The sequence below is a fragment of the Miniopterus schreibersii genome (genome assembly GCF_964146895.1).
Source record: "Miniopterus schreibersii genome assembly, chromosome: 10".
In the NCBI taxonomy this organism is placed as follows: Eukaryota; Metazoa; Chordata; class Mammalia; order Chiroptera; family Miniopteridae; genus Miniopterus; species Miniopterus schreibersii.
Window position 1 is genome coordinate 11,046,510 of NC_138110.1, and position 20,827 is coordinate 11,067,336.

At 42.9% G+C, this 20,827-nt stretch overlaps 1 protein-coding gene across 1 annotated transcript in view; it reads left to right on the top strand.

Annotated features, from left to right (window-relative positions):
- The window catches only part of APMAP (adipocyte plasma membrane associated protein), a 36,203-nt gene extending 17,856 nt beyond the window's left edge, over positions 1 to 18,347 (top strand). The window contains exons 3-9 of the mRNA XM_081148625.1: positions 2,673 to 2,788; positions 9,601 to 9,693; positions 11,440 to 11,556; positions 12,666 to 12,840; positions 13,448 to 13,582; positions 14,004 to 14,196; positions 17,201 to 18,347. Of these exons, the coding sequence (XP_081004751.1) occupies positions 2,673 to 2,788; positions 9,601 to 9,693; positions 11,440 to 11,556; positions 12,666 to 12,840; positions 13,448 to 13,582; positions 14,004 to 14,196; positions 17,201 to 17,410 (1,039 nt within the window). The 3' untranslated portion in view covers positions 17,411 to 18,347. The remainder of the gene's footprint in view (positions 1 to 2,672; positions 2,789 to 9,600; positions 9,694 to 11,439; positions 11,557 to 12,665; positions 12,841 to 13,447; positions 13,583 to 14,003; positions 14,197 to 17,200) is intronic.
- Positions 18,348 to 20,827: the final 2,480 nt, after the last annotated feature.

The following is a 20,827-nucleotide window of genomic DNA, read 5'->3' on the forward strand; positions in this document are numbered from 1 at the left end:
ATCTTCGAGCCCTTGCAGTGGCAATGCCCATTCTGGCCAACTGTCTCTGTCCCCAGGTGTAACTGACAGCAAGCACCTTCCATATGTCACCCAACTGTACTGGGCATACGTCTCTCTTCCCTTTGTCCAGTCCCCTGGGGAGTGTAAAGCTGCAGCTTCCTGGTGAAGCTGTCCAAATGTCATGCCTGTATTGGCTGGCCTCCCCCTTTCTCCTTTCCTGTTATTAATAACTAGGCTAATTATAATGGTAGACTTTCAGGGTCTAAATAGCCTCTGTGTGAGCTTAGACCATACGTAGAAATCTCTGGGAAATCAGAGAACAGACAGACCAGTGACAAGGAATGGCAGGTGATTATGCAGCTGGTTTTGGTTCTAGGGAGTCGCCACCTGGAAGGCCGCAGAGCTTTGGCAAACACCTGCCTTGTAAAGCTACTTTCTTTTCCTTCTTGGAAGATTGGAGGACTATGGTCAACAACACATGTGATATCCTGATTTCTGGAAAATGTTGACCAGTGTCTTTCAGCATACATTTGACACATGGAGTTAGCAGGAGTCAGCGGGAATTAATATGAGGTAACAGGAGTTAATGAATTAACAGGAGGTCAGTGGCCTTAACCAGAGCCCACGTGCCTAGCTGGCTGTGAGGGCTGATTTGGGCTCCCTGGGGCCACCCTTCCTTGGTGCTTTGAGTGGGGTCCCTTTCTTGCCTGTCCTTTGCATTTTCTCAGATAAGTTTTCTTCTTGTCTCCTTATTGAGATAATACTCAGGCCCATTGTGGGCAGGGACAGTGTGCAATATACTGATTAGTTTGATCTGCAAATATTTCCTGAGGACTTCCTGTGTGTAGGGAATTAGGCAAAGTCCAAGCACTGGGTGAGAGGGGCTGATGTCAGGTGTACCCTCTTCTATTCTTGGGCTTTATGTGTTTATCTATGTTGTTCAATCTTCCCATATACCTTTGGGAAATAGGACCTTTCTAAGGTCAGAACTTGAAAGCAGATGTGCCTGATTCCATAGCCCAGGGTTTTTTCACCAAACAATCTTGCTCTTTCAAAGGAAGAGCAGGTTGCAATCCTGCTCTTCCTTTGGAAATGAAACTCCTAGTTGAATCAAGAATGTTTTTTAAGCAGGTTGAAAGTCATATTGGGGAGCGGGTGGGCCATTTTAATTTGGGGGAAGTTGTGTTGTGTCCTGCATAGGTGCCCACTCAGAGGGGGTGGCAGAGGTGAAGTGCTTTGCCAGCAAGGTAGAGCGCTTTTCCATCATTCCACATCCCCAACTACCACCTCCCCCTTGGTTCTCCCACACTGCTTGGCTGGCTAGGAAGCTGCCTTGTTGGAGGGCAGGGTGGGGAGGGAATTGGGAGATAACCGCCCCCTTCCCGCTCTTCCACCCTCTCACTCCTACAGTGTTCATTGGAAGCGTCCTGTATGCTGGGTGCTTGGGATACAGCAGTGAAAAACACAGAACAAATCTCTGGTCTCATGTATTCTAGTGGGGACAGGCAGACAATAAACAACAGAAGTGAGAAGCCAAAAAAGGCTTGAACCAAATAGAGTGCGGGGGGACTGTACTTTTGGAGAGGTGTTGAATATTAAATCGGGTGGTCAGAGCAGGCCTCACTGAGAAGGTGGGGGGTGGAAGGAACAGCTAGTGCGAAGGACTTAAGATGGAAGATGCCTGGTGCAGTCAAGAACCAGCAGGGAGTGGCTGGTGTGGAAGGTCAGAGTGGACTACTGGGAGAGGAGGAGAGAGAGCTCACAGACCAGATGGTGCAGAGCTAAGAGCCACAGCTAGGACTTAGGCTCTGGGTGAGAAGGGGCCATTACAGGGTTTTGAGCAGATAACTGCTGTTTTCGGATTATTGTGCTCACATGGGCTGCTAGGTTGAGAATAGACTTTAGGGGGCAGGGAGGAAGCAGGGGACAGAAGATGGGGGCCTGGACCAGGGTGGTAGTGGACATGGGGTGAAGGTGTTCAACAATGTCAGTCTTTTGGAGGTGGCATCAGCACGATTTGCTGGTGGATTGGGAGAAAGAGCATATTTGCATGCAGATGGGAAGGACCCAAGAAGAGGGCAGCCCAGTTGGAGTGAAGGGGGGAGGGAGGTGGGGCCCGGAGGCTGTTGTCCGAGAGAAGTCAGGTGGGTCCAGAGGGGGTGCTTATGTTGGACGACGGGGTTGCAGTGCCAGTTCCCAGACTGCTTCCTCTCACTTCTGCCTTCTCCATGAAGCAAGGCCATAAGCTGTGAAATGTGACATGGCTGCCCTCCATCTCCATTGGACTTTAATGGGAGCACGATCACTGGGAGTATAAATGCCAGGGTGTGTGAATCAGAGGGTGTGAGAAGGTCTAACCTGCTGTGAGGCATTGGATCAGTGATGAGAAGTTCAGGTGAGTAGAGGCCCTGGGGTGCTCTTAGATGGCAGGTGATTGCAAAAGTTCTTACATTAGCTGTATTTATATTTTCATTTTGATTTAATACTATGACCTTTTCTAATACCCTAGGACAGTTTTTTTCCTAACCTTTGTATTTCTGGCAAATAAGGATATTTTATTATTGGAATGAACCGTCTTTATCAAATGGAATTATGCATGTCGTAGGGCCTCAGTAAGCACTTTCTTCATGTATTTTCTATAGACAAATCCCTATAATTGTATTATATTACAGCTTCAAAGAACCCCCTCTCTTGCTTGGTGTTCTGCAACCAAATACGAAGTTACAACAGGCGGAAAGGCTATTTGAAAATCAACTTATTGGGCCAGAGTCCATAGCAAATATTGGGGGTAAGTAAACCCCTGGGTCTGCAGAGTCTGACTGGGATGCCTTCGAGGCTGTCTGTTACTTGAAGGGGGGATTCTGTAGGAGCAGCCCCCATGGCACCCTGCCCCTGGTTGGGGGAGCTTTCGACATCTGTAGCTGTGGATGTGGGATGTGCATGTGCTTGTTGAGCAGACACTCTGCGGGAGCATTTCGGTTCCGAGCTGTGGGCCATTTTAGTACTGGGTGATTTTGAGTTCATGTCTATGGAGTACTTTATTCTGCTCAAAGTATTGGGCCCATTAAAATGGAAGGAAAATGAAAAATGCAGACATTGATATTTAGTTCATTTGTCAAAGGTAGGTATTTCTTAACAGGACATTGTTTCTTAGCTCAATTTGTCTTTGTATAGATTTCATTTTTGGAAAGAATATGAATGATTCTCAATATTCCCACTTTTTTTTCTTTAAACTTGCCCAAACATAAGAACTAAACTTGGGTCTAGTTCTAATACTTGAGTCTCTAGCAACCTGAAACAAGGCATTTTCTATTAGCTTTGGAATCAAAAGATAAAGTTGCTGTATTTAAAATAGTGTGAGGATTTCAGAGCAGCTTAAATAAGCACCCTGCTCCCCATTCCAAAGTACAATATGTTTTCTGTGTAGTTGTGGACATTGTGTTGGGGTTGCTCCTCTGTTTTGTTTTGAAGGCAGGTCAGAGCTGCTCTTCCCATGATATTGACGCTTGTTTTTCCCAGCCTTGCTGTTTGCTGTTGGAGCCAGACTGGTGCATTTCTGCTCTTGTTTGTTTGGTAAAGTCAAAATTGTTTCAAGAGGGATAGGCACTTCATGCTGGAACTTCATATTTCCTTTAAAAAGACATTGGCATTTATTATTAATACATTTTAAGAGTTTTGTGGGATCTTTTAGTGAAAAATCAAATATTGGAAATCAAAACTGGAACTTGGAGGAGTTAAAATGATTTTTTTTAAAACTTTCTAAGAGAATGCTTTTCTTGTTCTTTCCTTTTCCACTTGGGCTAACATCTCATTGTACTCTCACTAGATAAAGGAGCTGGCTATCTTGTTGGTGACATTTCTGGTTAGGTACAGAGGGGACCTATCTAGTTAGTTTCCTGAAGGCGTGAACCCCAGGGAGGCCCCCAGGGACCCGTTGCTGCTGCCTCATTTGGAAGTTGTCCTGAGAGATGGCTGGCATGTTGCTGACATTGGAAGGAGGCACCAGCCCCAGGAGGTACTCAAGTAATCAATCACCAATTAATGTGTTTTAATTTTTTTAAAAATAGACTTTATTTTTTAGAGCAATTTTAGGTTCACAGCAAAACTGAGGGGGAAGTACAGAAATTTCCCATGTACCCCCTCTCCCCACAAATGCGCAGTTTCCCCCATAATCAACATTTCATACCAGAGGGCATATTTGTTACAGTTGACACATTATCATCACTCAGAGTCCACGGTTTACATTGGAGTTCACTCTTGGTGTTGTATATTCTGTGGGTTTGGACAAATGTATATGACATGTATCCATTATTTTAGTATCATACAGAGTAGTTTCACTGTCCGAAAAATCCTCTGTGCTCTGCCTATGTATCCCTCCCTCCCCTCAAATTGCCCTAGCAACCATGCATCTTTTTACTGCTTCCATAGTTTTTGTTTCCCAGAATTTTATATAGTTGCAACCATATAGTATGCAGCTTTTTCAGATTGGCTTCTTTCACTTAGACATATGCATTTAAGGTTCCTCTCTGTCTTTTCATGCCTTCATAGCTCTTTCCTTTTTATTTCTGAATAAAATTCCATTTTCTTGACATACAGTCAAACCTCAGTTCTCAAATGTCTCTCATATCAAACAGTTTGCTTCTCAGCCTGACAACCCTTTCATGCTGATACCTGTATGATGTCTCTCAGGCGACAAAGGAGAGAATGCGAGAGTATTAGTTTACCGCTGTTAACATTTCAGAATATCGTGCTGTGAATATTTTCGTGTTTTTTTGCTTCTGTTGCTACTTATTATTATTATTAAATTTTCATTTTTACTGTACATTTAATTTCCTTTTTTTAATATTTTCATTTATATTTCATATGCTTTTTGTTTTTAAAGTATTTATTTATAGATTAAATAGTACATTAGATATGTATGTATATAAGAAAGCTTAAAGCAGGAAATCATGCCCTGGCCAGTTTTGCTCAGTGGTTAAAGCATTAGCCGGTGGACTGGAGGGTCCCATGTTTGATTCCAGCCAAGGGCACATACCTTGGTTGCAGATTTGATCCCCTGCCCAGTCGGCGTGTGCGGGAGGCAACCAACCAATCAATGTCTCTCTCTCACATCAGTGTTTCTCTCTCTCTTCCACTCTCTCTGAAAAGCAATGGAAAAAATACCCTTGAGTGAGGATTAAAAAAAATAATAATAATAAAAAACGGAATCCTTTGGGATGGATTAATTTAATTTACATTATTTCTAATGGGGAAAAAATGCTTTGGTTTTTGAACAGCCTCTCGGAACGAATTAAGTTCAAGAACTGAGGTTCCACTGATTACAGTTTATTAGTTCTCTGATTGAAGGACATCTTGGTTGCTTCCAAGTTTTGGCAATTATTAATAAAGCTGTTATAAATATCTGCATGTAGATGTTGTGTGGACATTTTTTCAAGTCATTTGGGTAAATACCAAGGAGCACAATTGCTGGATCTTATGGTAGGAGTATATTTTGTTTTGTAAGAAACCACCAAACTGTCTTCCAAAGTGACTGTACCATTTTGTATACCCACCAGAAATAAATGAGAGTTTCTCTTGCTTTATATCCTGACAAGCATTTGATGTTGCCAGTGCTGTGGATTTTGGCCATTCTAATAGGTGTGTTGTGGCATCTCATGATTTTAATTTGTAGTTCCCTAACGACATATGATGTTGAGTATCTTTTCATGTTTATTTGCCATCTGGATTTTTTCTTTGGTGAGGTATCTGTTAAGTCTTCTCGACTTTTTAAAAATTGCATTATTTTCTTATTGTTGAGTTTTAAGAGTACTTTGCATATTATGGATAACAGTCCTTTATCAGATGTGTTTTCTTCAGATATTTTCTCCCAGTCTATAGCTTCTCTTCTCATTCTCTTGACAGTTTCTTTATAGAGTGGAAACATTTAATTTTAATAAAGTCCAGCTTATCAATTCTTTCTTTCATGGATTGTGTCTTTTCAATTTTAAAACATTATCTAAAACGTTATCCCCACACTCAAGGTCAACTAGTTAACTCCTATGTTATCTTCTAGGAGATACATAGTTTTACATGGTACATTTAAGTCGATTTTGAGTTAATTTTTGTGAAGCGTTGTTAGGTCTATAGGTCTATGTCTAGGGTTTTTTTGTGTGTTTTTTTTTTGCTTATGGATGTCATTTTTTTAGCACCATTTGTAGAAAAGACTGTCTTTGCTCCACATTTATGTGGTTCTGTTTCTGTACTCTATTCTGTTCTACTGATCTATTTTTTTATTTTTCCTTTATGACACTGCCTTGATTAGAGTAGCTTTATAGTAAGTCTTGAAGTCAAGTTGTGACAGTCCTCTGATGTTCTTCATTATTGTGTTGGCTATTCTGGGTCTTTTGCTTTTCCATATTTAAACTTTATAATCAGTTTGTGGATATCTATAAAATAAATTGCTGGGATTTTTATTGGAATTACTTTGAATATATAAATCAAGTTAGGAAAAACTGACATCTTGGCAAGATTGAATCTTCATATCCATAAACATGGGATATCTCCATTTATGCAGTTCTCTGATCTTTCAGTAATTTTATAGTTTTTCTCATATAGATTTTGTACATATTTTATTACATTTAGACCTCAATATTTCATTCTTTTGGGTGCCAATATGAATGGTATTCTGTTTTTAATTTCAACTTTTACTTGTTCATTGCTGGTATATAGCAAAGTGACTGACTTGTATATTATCCTTGTATCCTGCAACCTTGCTATAATTGCTTACTAGTTCTAGGAGGTTTTGTTGTTGTTTCTTTTGGATTTTCTACATAGAGAATTATGTAATCTGTGAACAAAGACAATTTTATTTTTTCCTTCCCAATTAGTATAGATTTTCTTTTCTTGTCTTATTGCATGAGCTAAGACTTCTAGTATAGTGTTGTAAATGAATGGTGAGGGAGCGTCCTTGCTTTGCTCCTTATCTCAGTGGGAAAGCTTCTAGTTTGACACCATTAAGTATGATGTTAGCTGTAGTGTTTCATGGTTGGTTGGTTTGTTTGTTTTTTAAATAGATGTTCTTTATCAAGTTGAGGAAGTTCCCCCTCTATTTCTAATTTGCTGAAAGTTATCATGCAACTGTTGGATTTTGTCACATGCTTTTTCTGCATCTACTGATATGATCATGTGATTTTTCTTTAGCCTATTGATATTATGGATTACTTAATTGAAATTTTTCAAACGCTGAACTAACCTTGCACAACCTGGATAAATTCCAGTTGCTTGGGTATATAGTTCTTTTTATACATTGTTGGATTAGATTTGCTAATATTCTGTTGAGGATTTTTGCATCTTTGTGCATGAGAGATATTGGTCCATAGTTTCCTTATAATGACTTTGGTTTGGATATTAGGGCAATGCTGGCTTCATAGAATAAACTAGGAAGTTCCCTTTGTTTCTGTCTCCTGGAAGAGATTGTAGAGAATTGATATCATTTCTTCCTTAAATGTTTGGTAGTAGTATTCACTGGTGAACCTATCTTAGCCTGATGTCTTCTGTTTTGGAAGGTTATTAATTATTGATTTGTTTCTCCAATAGATATACACTTAATAAGATTGTCAAAACTCATATAAGAAGAAATAAGACAGACTGTGTCTTTTAAGGAATTGGTTCATTTTATCTAGATGGTCAAATTTGGGGCATAGAGTTGTTCATAATATTCTTTTATTATCTTTTTAATGTCCATGGGGTCTGTAGCAACGTTCCCTCTTTCATTTCTGAGGTTGGTAATTTGCATTTGTTCTTTTTTTTTTTCTTAGTTTGGCTAGAAGATTATCAATATTATTGGTTTTTTCGAAGAAGTAGTTTTTAGTTTTGTTGATTTTCTCTATTGATTTCCTGTTTTCAATTTCATTAATATCTGCTCTGATTTTTATTATTTCTTCTGCTTATGTTGTATTTAACTTTCTCTTCTTTTTCTGGTTCCCTAAGATGAAGCTCAGATGGTTGATTTTAGATTTCTCTTCTAATATATGCATTTGGTACTGAAAATTTCTTTCAAAGCACTGCATTTCACAAATTTTGATAAATTGTTTTTTATTTTATTTAGTTCAAAATTTTAAAAACTTCTCAAGATTCCTTCTTTGGCCCATGTGTTATGTAGAAGTGTGTGTTATTTAATCTCTGAGTATTTGGGGATTTTTCCAGATTTCTTTCTGTCGTTCTGGTTTAATTCCATTGTGATCTGAGAGCAGGAATTACGTAATTTCTAGCCTTTTAAATTTGTTAAGGTGTGTTTTATTGCCCAGAATGTGTTCTAATTTGGTGAATGTTTCATGTGAACTTGAGAGGAATGCATATTCTGGTATGTTTGGATTACCTAGTTGATAGATATCAATTATATCCAGTTGATCAATGGTGCTGTTTAGTTCAACTATATCTTTACTGATTTTGTCTGCAGGACCTCTCCATTTCTGATAGAGGGATGCTGAAGCCTCCAACTCTAATAGTGGATTATCTATTTCTCCTTGCAATCCTATCAGTTTTACTTTACCTCATGTATTTTGACAATTAGGCACATACACATTAAAGGTGTCTTTGTGGAGAATTGAGCCTTTATCATTATGTAATGTCATGTGTTTTTTCCCCCTTGACAACTTTCCTTGCTCTGAAGTTGGCTGTCTGAAATTAATGTAGCGATTCTAGCTTTCTTTTGTTCAGTTTTAGCATGACATATCTTTCTCCAGGCCTCTATTTATATGTGTCTTTATGTTTAAAGTGAGTTTCTTATGGACAACATATAGTTGGGTCTTACTGTTTATTTTATCTACTCTGACTTTTAAAAATCTCTTTTAATTGGCATATTGAGACCATTGATGTTTAGAGTAAGAATTGGTGCAGTTAGATTAGTAGCTACCTTATTTGTTACTGTTTTCTATTCATTGCCCTTGTTCTTTGTTTCTAATTTTGTCTTCTCTCTACCTTTTGTAGTTTTTATAATTCTATTTTCTGTTCTTTCTTAGCATATCAGTTACTTTTATAAAGTTGTTTTCAGTGGTTGCCCTAGAATTTATAATATATATTTAAAAAATATTTAATGTTTCATGAATTTGCATGTCATCCTTGTGTGCAGCCGTGCTAATCTTTGTATTTTTCCAATTTTAGTATATGTGTTGCTGAAATGAGCACCTAATGTGCTTTTATTTTATCCTGAGGGACTTCCTACCAGTTTTTGCCTTTTAGTTGGATACGCTCAGCCTCAACAGCAGATGCTGATGGGAGGCAGACATGAACACGTGTACCTGAGTGCCAGCCCCAGGGCCCATACACTTCTGAGAGTAGATAATGCTCATGGTTTTATCACTGCCTGGTGTCTGCTGCACCCATGCTTCAGTGTTAGGTTCAAGCCCACAGGCAGATGCCCCAGAACTCCACAGTTTTACTGCTGCACGTTTTAAGAACTTTTTGTTCCCAGACATCGCTTCTCCTTCATCTTCAGAACTGCCATTTCTTCTCCAGAGATGAAAACACCAACCAGCCATGTATGTTGTAGAAGAAGGTAACATGATCACAATTCTCAGGCTAAGCCAGTAATACTCTTATTCTTTTATATTTTTTTAACAGATGTGATGTTTACTGGTACAGCAGATGGCCGGATCATAAAACTTGAAAATGGAGAAGTAGAGACCATCGCCCGGTTTGGCCCGGGCCTGTGTGGTAAGTTAGTGACAGCCCTGCCCACGCATGTCTCTTCCAGTCATTCAGAAAGGTGCCAGATGCCTTGTGTAAGTCAGGTGCACCCTTGGAGAAAAAGAGCCCTGATCATCTGGCAGAGAGCCTGATTAGGGTATTATCACATGCTGTTCATTTCCCGGTGGTCCTTGGACCTCATGGTGCCTGGTTGTCACCCTTCATCGCAGTTTCCCAGCTAGGCAGTGGCCATGGCACTTGCTGGTTACTTCTTAGCCCCGCCTCTTGCCTTTCTGCAGAGGCCCATGCTCACTTTTGAGGTAACTTGAAGATTAATAGGTGTTGTCTGAGTGCTACTATGGCAAAGCAGTTGGCTTCGTCATTACTTGGTTGCTTAAATGTGATTCCTGCATTAGCTTCTTAGGAATTTCAGCAGCATCATCCAAAGTGAAAATATCCCAAAGTCACTCCAATTTTAGAAAACTAGAGTAGAAGAATCTTACTGTTTAAACACTAATAGTCCTGACTTCTTATCATTTTTTAATAGCTGAAATGTCTTTTTAAAAATGATGCATTGTCATTGTGAAATGTGAACAACACAAAGGTACAAAGAAAGTAAAAATCACCCCAGAGTCTTCTCGGCTGTAACTGTTGTTAACATTTTAATGAATAACTTTTCAGATATCTTTCTGTTCGTGGATACTCACAGCCAGCCATGGTTATATGGGATGGAATCATACTCTACTTTTGGTTCTTCTTGCCTTTTTCCACTCTATATTTTGGCTGTAAGTGCCCTCTAGTAAGCACCCTGCAGCAAGCACCCCTCCTTCTGCTGTACCAGCTCTGCAGAGAGCACTGTGCAGCAGCACCTTGTAGTAAGCATCATGTTGTAAGCACTCCTGCAGTGGACATTCTGCTGTAAGCGCTCTATAGTAAGCACCCCACAGTGGGCACCCTTCAGTAAGTACCCACAGTCAGCACCCCACAGTGGGTACCCTGGAGTAAGGATTCCTGCAATAAGCACCCTGCAGTGAACACCCTGCAGTAAATAGGCATTGCCACAGGTTTTTGTTCTTTTTTTTTTTCTAATCCTCACCTGAGGATATGTTTTACTGATTTTAGAGAGAGGGGAAAGGAGAGAGAGAGAGAAGGAAACATCCACGTGAAAGAGAACATCGATCAGCTGCCTCCCGCATGCACCCTGACCAGGGATCGAACCTTTTGGTGCAAGGGACGACCCTCAACCAAGTGAGCCACACCAGCCAGGTCCCCACAGGTTTTTAAAGAGTGTAGGTAGTAGAGCAAGAAAATTAATCTAAGAAATAAAATAGAACTCTCCCTTTATGCCTGTAGAAAGAAAACCATCTTGCTACTAGATGGGCAAGAGTATTCAGATCAGGCTGTTGGGATTCACCTCCCAACTCCTGAGGTTCTGTGATTCTGGAATTGAGGCCTGGTCCTGATGACATCCCAGAGTTAATTGTCCAAGTCTCGGGATGCTGATGTGAACATGATTCTTGGGTACCAATTGCTGTGTATATGTCCAGATTTGGATTCTCAGGTGGTCTCTCTGGACATGCTGGCCACTTGTCCTAAATTCTAGGGGGCTGGAATCCTGGGGGGCAGTCTGTCTCCAATGTCATGGTCTTTTTTTGTTCTCGACAGCACTATGCCTGTTTAGGAAGGGATGGTTGGATGAGGTGCTTGTACACTAAAGGGGGCACAGACAGAATCTTAGACCAGCTGCCGATTCCTGTCCATTTGTTTCCCTAGAAACCCAAGCTGACGAGACTACTTGTGGGAGACCCCTGGGCATCCGGGTAGGGCCCAACGGGACCCTTTTTGTGGCTGACGCATACAAGGGACTATTTGAAGTAAATCCCTGGAAACGTATGTGACAATATCTTATTACCTTCTGTAATAATTTCAGATTCTTTAAACAATATGTGCATAAGTGGATTTAATAGAATTTGTTCAATACAGTCAACTGGAGACTATATTTCTCACTCATTCAATAGTACTGAAAGCATTGCTTTACAAATATCAGCTAGTGTAAACACCATGCAAATCCCTACTTGTGTGCATTTAGTCAGTACCCAAATTTCCTCGGGCGTTTTGGCCACGGGTCTCAAGAGGACTTTGAGGATATGAGACCTCCTCCTTCCATCTTTGTTATTGTGTATCTCTTAACATCTTGTCTTGCTGTTTTCTGCCTCTCATTCTTCTCTTATCCTTACTCTTCATCTCTATGTCTTTTCATTTTTTTTCTCTATCTCTTCCTCCTGTTCCTTTCCCCTGACTGGTCATGATGTCACCTTGACCAGCAGTATAACATTCACTGTATGTGCCTTGGCAGGGGAGGGTGATGCTGTGGAGGAGTTTGTTATCATGGGTGGTGCGTGGGGCCCTGGGTTCAGGCACTGCAGACCGACTGCATAGGTCTGCCGTGCCAGTTCTGGCTCTGTGACTGTGCAAGTTACTTAGCCTCCCTGTGCACACGTCCGTCTTCCATGGTCTGATAATGCCTGCCTTGTGGGATTGTTGTGAGGGTTTAAATGCTATACATGGAAAGAGCTTCACCCTCAATACATGTTTGTTCTATTTAAAAAGCTTACTACTCTTATTTCTTTCTTTAACAGCAGATGAGAACAACATTCTATATTTCTCTCAAACAAACAAGTAGAAAATTGCCTTTTACCTAAGACTTTTAAGTCAGTTTGTCTCAATAAAAGTTCCTCATCCTTAGAGGAAGGGTTTTGCTAATGTAGTTAGTCTAAAAAAATTCATCAGCTAACAGGTGAAAGGAAGGAAGACACTGTATTTTACTGTAAAAAGGAATACATCTTCTAACATAGGGCATGGAGAAGTTCATTTTAGTTTTCCTTTTTAAATCAGGCTAATTAATATTTCGAAATTATTGTGATACAAGTTCTTAGAATGAAAGCAAATCTCTCTCCTTTGCTTCCTTCCTTTCTTTCTTTCCTTCCTCGCTACTGCAGGTGAAGTGAAATTGTTGCTCTCCTCCGACACACCCATTGAGGGGCGGAAAATGTCCTTTCTGAACGATCTTACAGTAACTCGGGATGGGCGGAAGATTTATTTTACGGATTCCAGCAGCAAATGGCAAAGACGAGATTATCTGCTTCTGCTTATGGAGGGAACAGATGATGGGCGGTGAGTGTGTATTTCGTATCTTTCATATCTTCTCAGTGAGATCGTCAGTCAGGCAGGGTGACTTTAGCAGACTGGTTATTTTTAGGAATCTTAGGAGTGTTTCTGAGCATAATATTTCAGCATTTCAGATAGGACCTTAATGACCTCTGGAAACGGGTGAGGGATGCAACAAAACAGAGCAAGGTGATCTTACTTTCTCTTTGACGAGATGAAATAAAAAATAGACCAGTCCATGTGAGGATGTGGTCTAGGCAGTCTGGGAGAGACCTACAAGCAGGCCTGGGTTTTAGGTTGTCCCCCTGAAGGGCACTCATGTGAGGCTGGAGCCATGGTAGCCCCCCTGGTGCTGAGCCAGCTCCCAGGTCAGTGAGAGAACTGACGGGGGGGGGGGGGGCACGGTATCTGGAAGAGGATGCCTGGGGCTGCCCTGGATGGGGAAGGGCTCCTAGCGGTCAGCCTGGGACCATGTCTGAGCAGGGCACCACAAGGGGCCAGTGTGAGGCTGAGTCCCCTTCTGCAGGTCCCTGCCCAGAGAGGAGCAAGGCTCCAACCCAGCAGGGGGGTTGTGGACTCTCCGTGTGTGACCCTTTGCTGTTGGCACCCACAGCCTGCTAGAATATGATACTGAGACCAAGGAAGTAAAGGTTTTACTGGACCAGTTGTTGTTCCCTAACGGAGTGCAGCTATCTCCTGCAGAGGACTTCATCCTGGTGACAGAGATGACCATGGCAAGGATAAGAAGGTAACATGCAGCATCTGCTGAACTGTCAGTGTTCACCAGTGAGCCTTGTGCCCAGGATGGGCATGGAGGTGTCCACTGAGAGAATTTGAGAACGTCAAACTCAGGGGTGCGTTTTCTTTTTCCCATTTCTCAGCCTACTTGAGCGTCGCAGTCTGGGAGAGTCTTAATGTAATGCTGACTGCGCATCCCAGGTCCCTTCCCCATCAGTGGGTCTTGGCCTACCACCTTTTCCCTAGACTGCATCTAGCTGGGCCCGGGGCTCATGAGTGCCACTTTCAGCAGCTGCACCTTTGTTCATAATCGACATATTTATAGTTGTTGCCATAAACTTATTGGAACCAAGACTGATGTGGTGCTTGGCTAAAATCATTTTCTTAAATTGGGGGCCTGCTGCTCACACCTGCTTGGGTGCATTTTTCAGATTCTACGTGTCTGGCCTGATGAAGGGAGGGTCTGACCTGTTCGTGGAGAACCTGCCTGGATTCCCAGACAACATCCGGCCCAGCAGCTCTGGCGGGTATTGGGTCAGCATGCCATCCATTCGCGCCAACCCAGGGTTTTCGATGTTGGATTTCTTATCCGAGAGACCTTACATTAAAAGAATGATTTTTAAGGTAACTGAAAACTATAATTCTAAAAACCAAAACTATAATTAGAAGATGCATCTAATTATGATCTCTTGATTTATAGCTCTAAAAATTCTAGTTTGGCTTATATTTAGTACTTTTAGTGATTTCTTTAAAACACCTTTCTTCAGCCCGACATGTAAACTTAAACATTTGAAGCCTTTGGTTTTTTCCTTCTGGTTTTCTGGTCTGGGTGTTTTATCATCACCTTCACCATCATGACCTTTCAGCATCTCTACCCTGCCTGCATCCTTGCTCTTCCAACTCTAAGAATGCCTTTCAGACCTTCTCCTTTCTCCAGGCCCTGCAACCTCCCCTTCCCCTGCCTGCCAGCAGGTGACACTGCTTCTCCTTAAAGGGCTATTTGGTGCCTCTTCCTGTGGCCATACATGTCAGCTCACTCACCGTGGGCCCCATGCTGCCCTGCTCCCTCCTGCTTCTTGGAACCTCCTGTCAGTCACCCCTCTCCAGAGGATTTTTGCCCTTTGACATCTTAGCACACCAAAATATTTTCCATTAAAAAAATCACCCACCCTTACCAACGGCCAGCAGGCCATTCAGCACAGCCTTTAAATGTTTGTCATCCTACCCTTTTTATCAGTGGCTTCCATGAAATGCCCCGAGTGTAACTCTACGTGTTTTTACAGTGGGGGTGAGTCACTTGCTGATAGAGGTGCTTCCTTCATATAGAAATTTTATTTTCTGAAAAGCTCCATTTTATAGGCTGAATAGTATTTGAAATTGATATTGAATATTTGAATAGATATTAAAATATTTGTAACTTAACAGTACCAGGCAGCAATTACTGAATCCATGTGGTGCCAGACCCCGTGTCTGGTCCCCGGTGAGGGGCTGCATTCACCTGCTCAGTCAGGCTGCTCCATGGCTGTCAGTGTTGTTCTGAGTTTAGTGGCCACTGTAGAAAATTCTGATCTGTTCGGAAATAACACATTCCCCCTCTTTGTCTGGTTGGTGTCAGAGCCTGGAACCTAGGAGGAGGAAGAATGGTAGGGTGGGCAAGAAGAGGAGCTTTGAAGGGGACCACATCACCTGACCCTGGCAGATGTCACCTCTGCTTCAATTTCTCCATCTGTCAAGTAGGAGGAAACACAGCATTTCATTAAGTGCTGGAAAAATAGGAGAATGTGCACAGAAGCCCTTAGCTGAGTATAGGAAGTGTTCAGTGCCTGTACCTGTCAGCTTTTCTCCAGCAAGGGTGTGCCTCTGGGTGGTGAGTGAGTGTCTCTCTCCTTGATGGAACATGCGCTTTAGCAGAGCAGGAATTTCTTCTGTTTAGTTCACTCCTTTATCCTCAGCACTGAGAGCAGTGTCTGGCACACAGTAGGCACTTAGAAGTTACTGTTGAATAAATGAGTGATTAGAGAGTGAGACCATAAATATGAACTAGAGCTGGAGTGGTGGGATGTGCTCCTGGTGACAGAGAATATGGATGGGGTCCCTGGCACAGGAGAGCGGTCAGCTTCTGGGAAAGTGACGAGTTAAACTAACGAGAAGGGATGAGATCTCTAAGGATAAGGTGGAGAGAGCAGAGAGGAGGACCTATGGCTGAAGGGAGGTGGGATTTCATGGATCCTGGGAAGCCTTATGGAATATTTTGAGCTATAGTGCAACTTTGATCATTCACTATAGAACCTTCTAGAACACAGTCGACTTGTATGTTTACTTGAACATTTCCAGTGACTAGGAGACATTATTCATTGGACATTTGTAATTGTGTGGCTGTTTCCCTTATATTAGAAGGTAAATTCTGCCTATTGATTTTCATTTGTTGATCTTATGCAGTGGTGTCCTTAGTCGTCATTTCCTACCTGCCCTGCCAGAAATTGTGCATCTCACTATGTTTTTCTTTGCTTAAAACCCTTCAATAGCCTTGTGGGCCTCTTGGCCGGGCTGAGCCAGGGGCTAGGCTCCTAGAAGGTGTGTCTGCTCAGCATGGGTGTGTTTGAGCTCTGCACTGGCTGCGAGGAGAGTCTAGAGCTGTTGTCATGTCTCAGGACAGGGACATGTTCATTAGACCTGGTGAGGTTTTTTTTCTTTAACATGAACTGCTTTCAGATCTCCATCATTTGCACCTTGCACAGCTGAACTATCTTAAATACAGTCAGAGGGCTTGGCATTTATTCCAGCTGGGCTGTGCTGGTTTTAACCCGCATTCTTGGGTTCGATGTCACTCTAGGCCTTGGCCTCATGTTGTGTCTTCCTTGGATGTGATTTGTACTTTTGTGTTCGGCCAGGTCATCCAGAGGTTCCTACGTTGCAGGACTGGTGGGTATTGCATAAGGGCTGTTGGACAGCTACTGTCCTTATACTGGGTTAACCTTGTCTCTTGCATGCAATGACAGGAGGCACTGTGGCTGTATCTGCTCAGGGGGTGGGGGGAAGTTGGGGGAGCCCTGCTGTGGGACAGCCTGTGCTGGGAGTAGGGAACTGGTTTAACCTGGCTCTGCCCTATATGGCCTCCCTATTACTAGAGGAGCTGGGCCCTTTGTAGATGGTGAGGGGCTGTGGGGTCTGTTAAAAAATAAAATTCAACTGAATAAATTTTAAAGAGCTTATTGGCTTTATTCAGTGATTCATGAACCGGGCAACATCCAGTCTAACAGATAAAAAGCAGCTCCAAGGAGCTCTACAAAATGAGGGACTTTTACAGGCAGAAGGGAACAGGAACAAGGATGTCACACTAAGCATAAATCAGGGTAGATGTTGCAAGGTCACTTTCCTTTAGGGGATGGCAGGGGTCTGTCAGGCAGATGACTTAACTAGTGCTGATCGGAAGGTTGATTCCGGATTGGCTTCAGAGTCCATTTCTGAGAGAGCCCAAACTGTAAATAAGTTCAGCCTTGGTTTGGTGGCGTGGGCTTACTGTCAGCAACCCCACTGTGGGCCTGTTGTCTTGTTTTTAAAAGGTTGGATCTGTTCGCATTATCTTAGTCTGTAGGGAAACTCGGCTCACACTGTGCTTCCCTTCCAGCTGTTTAGTCAGGAGACGGTGATGAAGTTTGTGCCACGGTATACCCTCGTCCTAGAACTCAGCAACAGTGGCGCCTTCCTGAGAAGCCTGCATGATCCTGACGGGCAGGTGGCCCCCTACATCAGCGAAGCACACGAGCACGACGGGCACCTATACCTGGGCTCCTTCAGGAACCCCTTCCTCTGCAAACTCAGCCTTCAGTCAGTCTAGCTGCCCCCATGGCAGCCCTGATCGCGGCTGTGCCAGGAGTTGGCACACTGGGCACTACACCTGGTCCAGGAAGCACCATGGGCACAGCCCTTTTCACCTGTAGCACTGGCCCTCAGAAGTGTGCTGTGACCCTGTGGATGTATGTGCCCCTGTAGGACAGCCCTCACCTGGGTTTGACTTTGCATTTGGAGGGAAGCATAACATATGCCATTGCAAGATAAGTTCATGTAAAGCCATTTTCTCTTAAAAAATTCTAAGTACGGTAATTCTCTAGGACTTAGGGGACATGCACTTTCAGCAGGCCTCAGGGTTTGATGGATAGAACAGTAGATGAGTTGTCCCCCTAGGGATCTTGTTTAGCTACTGCCTCTGTCCTGCCAGCCTCAGTATCTTTATTATAAAATGGGGTAATGCCTGTCTCAGGGGGAGGAACACAGGAAGGGCAAGTATTGCTCAGTGTAAAAGTGCCCATGCGAGCGCAGACCTTGGCACTGCGTTCTCCAGAGTGGTGTGGGACGTGGGCCCTTGATCCCTGGGCTTTTCCTTCCATTGCTTCCACACTCCAGCACACTCTGGCTCATAACAGGGTTTTTAAAAAAACTCAAGTCCCGTCAGTCATATAAAGGAAGAACCTGAGTAAGTGCACAGGAGAAGCATGTTGATTTCAACAGCTCTGAGAAGACTAGCTGGGTTTCTCTCTGAGCAACCTACCATACGCATTGAGTGACCCAGCAGCTGGGTGAATTTGGGGCTGTTTATACACCTTTGTTCCTTATTGCTAGATCCACAGACAGGAATAGTGCATGTGTTAATGTCATATTTGCTTGAGTGTCAGAAGCCTGAAATTTGTTGTATGTCTACACACTGGTCGTAATTTTGTCAGGGAAACCCATGTAACGATGATAATTAAATAAACTTTTATGCTGATTAGTCTTTTTTTGGTGGTGTTGCCTAGAAGTTTCTTCTCTACTTTAAATATAATTATCAGTGACTGAAATCTGATCCTATCCAGTGTCGATATGGGGATTGTTTTGCTAGGATCTTGTTTTAGGGACAAGCAGTTCATCTGTTTTGCTCAGGACCTCCCAGGAGACAGCAGCTGGCCTCAGGCCATTGCCTCCCTTCATGCCTCCTGGCATTGATTCATTCATTCTTGGGTAAGTTGCTCTCCTGCTTTCCAACCTACAAAATGAGGCTAATATCTGTTCCTGAAGAAATGTCCTGAAGAACAGTTTGTGCTTCTGGGATAGTTTTTAAGAACTTGACAAAGACAATATTTTAAATAGGTAACGATACTAAAATTCAAAGGACTGAGAGCTGTGGTAAAACCTGAATCCTGTGTCTTATCACGCTGGCCGACCTTTAGCCCCTTCACTCCCTCTTCCAGCTGCAGCCACCCCCGCCCCTTGCCCTGGTCGGCCTGATTTGGGGGAAGGAAGTCTGGAGTCTAGTGGTGGACTCATCCTGTCGCCCTCCTCAGGCTGGCTTCATGTGCAGCAGCCGTAGAACAGAGTTGAAGACTAGCTTCAGTCTGGTTGAAGCAACAACCCGTATTGTCTCAGATGAATGACTTAAAATTATTTATATAACTTTAGGAAAGAAAATTGAGTAGTGATTATTAAATATTTTAAATAGATAATGGTGTACCCCATATATCAAGTACATAAGAATAATAGGGTAAAACCCCATCATTCTGCTACAAAAATCAATTTAAATGTGCTGGGCCTAAATAAGTAGACTTCTTTTTTGTTTTTAAATCTTCACCTGAGGATATTTGTTCCATTGCTTTTCAGAGAGAGTGGAAGGTGGGGAGAGGAGGAGGGAGAGAGGAAGGGAGAAAGAGAGGTCTATTGGTTGCCTCCGGCACCCTGACTGGGGCAGGGGATCGAGCCCACAACCGAGGTACATGCCCTTGACCAGAATTGAACCTGAGACCCTTCAGTCCACGGACCAACACTCTAACCACTGAGCCAAACCGGCTAGGGCATAAAGTAGATTTTTTGATTGGGAAGATAGGGCTTTGCTTTTAGTGCTTATTAATTTTTACTGTTACAAAGCAGCTGGTAAATTGCTTTTCACAGTTTTCAGCAAAGGATTCTTGATTTGACTCAGATATGATTTTCTGCCTCAAAGTGTCATTTCCTGCATTTTATTTGGTAGTTTGCCATGGTAAGGTGCAAAATACAGCCTTATTAGGTTTAAATATGTGATATGCTTTTATTGTAAACATAAAATGGATTTGCTCTAATGTGAATTACATGGTTTTAAAATTAAATCAAGTTCATTCATTGTGTGCTGCTTTATTATCTATTATAAAAACTCCATCAAGATTCAGTTACTGCTTTTTATAGGACAGAAGTCCCATTTTGATATTATTATCATCAATATACACTTGCAGGATGGTGTATGGTTTTTGAAAGTGCTTTCCCGTACTCTGGCCTTTTAAAGATGCAAGGAGATATGGCTTCATTTTACAGATAGGAACTGAGGCTGGTGGGTAAATGACTTGCCCAGAGTCACAGCCAGCACACAGCTGAGCCAGGACCTGTTCTGTGACTCTGGAATCCGCTGGGGAAGCTGGGAGACAAGGCAGGGTGGCATTGTGAGGACCTGGCTCTGTGGTGGCCACTGCCCAGCCTGAGGGTCAGGTCTTGGCTGCACATCAGAGTCCCCTGGGATGCCCAGTGGAGTCAGAGTAAAGCTGATGAGCTTTAAAAGGCAGGTAGAATTGGGTTGGCAGTACTGGACTTCAGGTCATCACCAGTGGACATCCACCACCTGCGGTAAGGCACGGTCTCTCCATGTGGGCGTCTGGGTTCATCTGTTGGAACCCACTGAAGGGCTGTCTGGCAGTTCCTTCTCAGGTGGGGCTTTGGTGTGCTGAGTCAGGACGTCTCTTACAGCGGTCAGTTATGATGATGAAAGAGTAAATGGAGCCCACACAGGGCCTGCGGGCCTGCTCTCCAGGAAGCTGGAGCAAAATGTCTGCAGTGGTGGTTGGCAGCTGCATCTCTGCGGGGGTTGAAGGTACACCAGCTGCTGGCTTCCAGATTTCAAGGTAGCTTCACCCAGCCCCTTTCCTTCTGGTGTCGCCATGGCAGGAGTAAGAGTTATTTGAAGACAAGCATTTACTTCTGTGAGGTAGACTATGTAAAACAGATTGGGATTGGGGGTGATAGAACTGTGGGTGCTCTATAAAGTAGAGCCCCTTTCTACCTGGAATTCAGGCCCTGAGGACCTCATGGAAGGAAGGTTGGGGGCACATAGTCAACTGGCTTCTGTGGAGACTGGTTTGCCATAGTTCTAAGACTTTGTCAACTTTATAGGAGGCAATAAATACCTGGCCCCAAATGACGTTTTGAAAATTGTGAGTATAGGTTATAGTTAAACCTGAGAGCTCTGAGATGAGACTTGAGG